Genomic DNA, 3314 nt, shown 5'->3' on the forward strand with positions numbered 1-3314 from the left:
TTTGTTGAGACAAAAAGGGTCTTCTCTTGTAACTGTTGTCAGTATGTGGCTTCCTGTCCAACTTCTGGTTGTCTCATTGTCCTGTTGAAAGTATCTCCTCCCATGTAGGCTACAATAGTTTTTGTTTACCAGGCCTGTTTGCAACAGCAGTATACCACCAGCAAGTTGTCGAATGTCTTGTTTTAACTTGACAATCTCATTAGTCCTCGTCGTTGTTTGTAAACAACTTTGTTTTCATAGCATATCTCCGCTAATCACCTTGTCGCACACATTCATTATTATTAAATAAAGATACATGTTAATGATGTTATATGTGTGGAAGTAGCCCTAGTTTTCAGTAGTTTCCCCAAATTCGAATTTTGATGGATGCTTGTAGGATACTTAATTATCTAATCCATTGTTTCCCTCTGTTTCCCTCCATAGGTGCAAAGGCGATTCAAAGCCTGAACTCCAACTGAATAGAAGAACATCCCCAAGACCAGATGCAATGGAGATGTTCAATTTCACCAACTTCACCTACTGGAATGCCTCAGAAGGCACTGACGCAGGGCCTGTCATTGAACCCGAAAGCCCATACAAGACTGTGGAGGTGGTGTTCATCGTATTGGTGGCTGGGTCCCTCAGCCTGGTCACCGTTATTGGAAATATCCTGGTCATGCTTTCCATTAAGGTCAATAGGAACCTACAGACGGTCAACAACTACTTTTTATTCAGCCTTGCATGTGCTGACCTAATCATCGGGCTGTGTTCCATGAATCTGTACACAGTATACATAGTGATTGGCTACTGGCCCTTAGGGCCTGTGGTGTGTGATCTGTGGCTAGCATTGGACTATGTAGTGAGTAACGCATCTGTCATGAACCTACTCATCATCAGTTTTGACAGATACTTCTGTGTCACAAAGCCTCTCAGCTACCCTGTCAAAAGGACCACCAAGATGGCAGGGATGATGATTGCTGCTGCCTGGGTCCTGTCCTTCATTCTGTGGGCCCCGGCCATCCTATTCTGGCAGTTCATCGTGGGCGGGCGGACAGTGCCTGAGAGGGAGTGTTACATTCAGTTCTTCTCTAATGCAGCAGTCACCTTCGGCACGGCCATCGCAGCCTTCTACCTGCCCGTTATCATCATGGTCATTCTCTACATACAGATCTCTATAGCCAGTAAAAGCCGGGTGAAGAAAGAGACCAGGAAGCCGTCAGGGCCCAACCCAGAGGCCCTGTCCCACGAGCAGGCAAGGTGCAGTAATACTGCCAAGCCCATCAACAACAACGTGACAGCAGAGGACACAGAGCAGGGCAGGATCGAAGCCACAGATGACGTGGCCAACCAGCACGACGGTAAACTGCAGAACGGCAAGGGCCCGTCCACCACGGGTGGAGAGGGGGAGATGGAGGGTGTAGACAGGGGTAGGGAGAACTGTGCCCACGGAGAGGAGAAAGAGAGCTCCAACGACTCGACATCTGGCAGTGCAGCTGCGTCCAACCACAAAGAAGAAGAAGCGGTGCCATCCAGAGCAAACTGCAACGCCGAGCTCGTTCAGCAGCCAACCCGCCACCGGGCCAAGGCAGGCGGGTCCAAACTCACCTGCATCAAGATTAAGACCAAGTCTCCCAAGGGGGACTGCTACACGCCCTCCAACGCCACGGTGGAGATTGTCCACGCCACGGAGAAGCAGAACCACGTGGCGCGGAAAATCGTGAAGATGACCAAGCAGCCACCCAAGAAGAAGAAAGCGCGACCGTCTCGGGAGAAGAAGGTGACCCGTACCATCATGGCCATCCTGGTGGCCTTTGTGGCGACCTGGACACCTTACAATGTCATGGTGCTCATCAACACCTTCTGCTCCAGCTGCATCCCCAGCACGGTCTGGACTATCGGCTACTGGCTGTGCTACATCAACAGCACCATCAACCCCGCCTGCTATGCCCTCTGCAATGCCACTTTCAAAAAGACATTCAAACATCTCCTCCTCTGCCAGTACAAAAACATTAGGTCAGCTAGATGAATATGGATGCGAGTGTTCGAGTGTGCGTGTGTGCATGTGTGTGCGTGCGTGAGTGTGTGCGTGCGTGTGTGTGTGTGTTTGGCTCTGATGAATGAGATTTGTGATGCAACTGTTGAGACATAAGACTTACAAAGAAGAGCACAGCCAGGAGAACAAATACATCGAACATGAAAAGGACAGTTGGATAGAGAGCTCTGCACTGCACAAGACGAATTCTAAGGGAAAATAGGGCTGACTGAATTCACATACTTCCCGTTTGAAATTCAGTGTAAAAAAAAGAAACCTGTATATATCAATGTATACGCAAAATCTAAACGTGTGTGTGTGTGTGTGTGTGTGTGTGTGTGTGTGTGTGTGTGTGTGTGTGTGTGTGTGTGTGTGTGTGTGTGTGTGTGTGTGTGTGTGTGTGTGTGTGTGTGTGTGTGTGTGTGTGTGTGTGTGTGTGTGCATCTGTCTGAGCGTGACAGAATGATCCATCACACAGTTTCAGTGGAGATGTCCGCCAGTGAAGACAGCACAAGGACATACAGTACATACTACAAACTGTTATCTGTATGCTGGTGGCTCTCTGTGTTGGCGGCACACAAAGCAGAGCAGTTTGTCTAAACTGCCTCTCTGGCATGTTCATATACGACTGAGTAACATGGCTGGGAGCCCTCCTATCTCCAGGGATGGACCATAAGTGGCCCCTGAAGGGCATAACAAGACAGAGACCAGGCCTGGCCAGGGTCACCTCTCACCACAACGTAGGACTGAGGTTAGGAAACTTGTTTTGAAAAAAGGTCATAAGTAAACAAATAAATAGATAATGTAAAAATACATCCAAAAAGGCATTGTTCAATTACATTATTTAGCTTGCTATTCGTTTTCCACATACTTTTAGATGATCGGCGATTTGATCTCTTACAATTCATTACATGAAGAGTTTGACGTTTATTTGATTGTATATTAAGATATTTTTTTGTCAGATAGTCTAAACTCGTAGAAAAAAAAGGTGCTAACTAGAACCAAAAAGGGTTATTTGGCTGTCACCGTAGGAGAACCCTTTGAAGAACCCCTTTTGGTTCCAGTAGAACTCTTTTGCGTTCCATGTAGAACCCTTTCCACAGAGAGTTCTACATGGAACCCAAAAGAGTTCTACCTGTAAACAAAAAGGATTCTACCTGAAACCAAAAAGGGTTCTCCTATGGGGACAGCTTCAGAACCCTTTTGGAGCCTGTTTTCTAAAAGTGTATTGATGCTTGGAGCTTGTAAATTCATTCAGAGGGTGGCAGTTGGCAGGGGCTTGGAGCCAAAGCCTATTCAATTA

The 3314-nt window shown here is 47.3% G+C and overlaps 1 protein-coding gene across 1 annotated transcript; it reads left to right on the forward strand.

Moving 5' to 3' along the window:
* Nucleotides 1–424: 424 nt before the first annotated feature.
* LOC120049385 (muscarinic acetylcholine receptor M2-like) lies at nt 425–2301 on the forward strand. The gene has a single exon (XM_038995655.1). The coding sequence runs from the start codon at nt 488–490 to the stop codon at nt 2003–2005; it is 1518 nt and encodes a 505-aa protein (XP_038851583.1). The 5' UTR covers nt 425–487; the 3' UTR covers nt 2006–2301.
* Nucleotides 2302–3314: the final 1013 nt, after the last annotated feature.

The sequence above is a fragment of the Salvelinus namaycush genome, chromosome 6 (genome assembly GCF_016432855.1).
Source record: "Salvelinus namaycush isolate Seneca chromosome 6, SaNama_1.0, whole genome shotgun sequence".
NCBI lineage: Eukaryota > Metazoa > Chordata > Actinopteri > Salmoniformes > Salmonidae > Salvelinus > Salvelinus namaycush.

Bases quoted from the DNA above. Each gene is read 5' to 3' on its own strand.
- LOC120049385 (XM_038995655.1), top strand. From the start codon at position 488: ATGGAGATGTTCAATTTCACCAACTTCACCTACTGGAATGCCTCAGAA.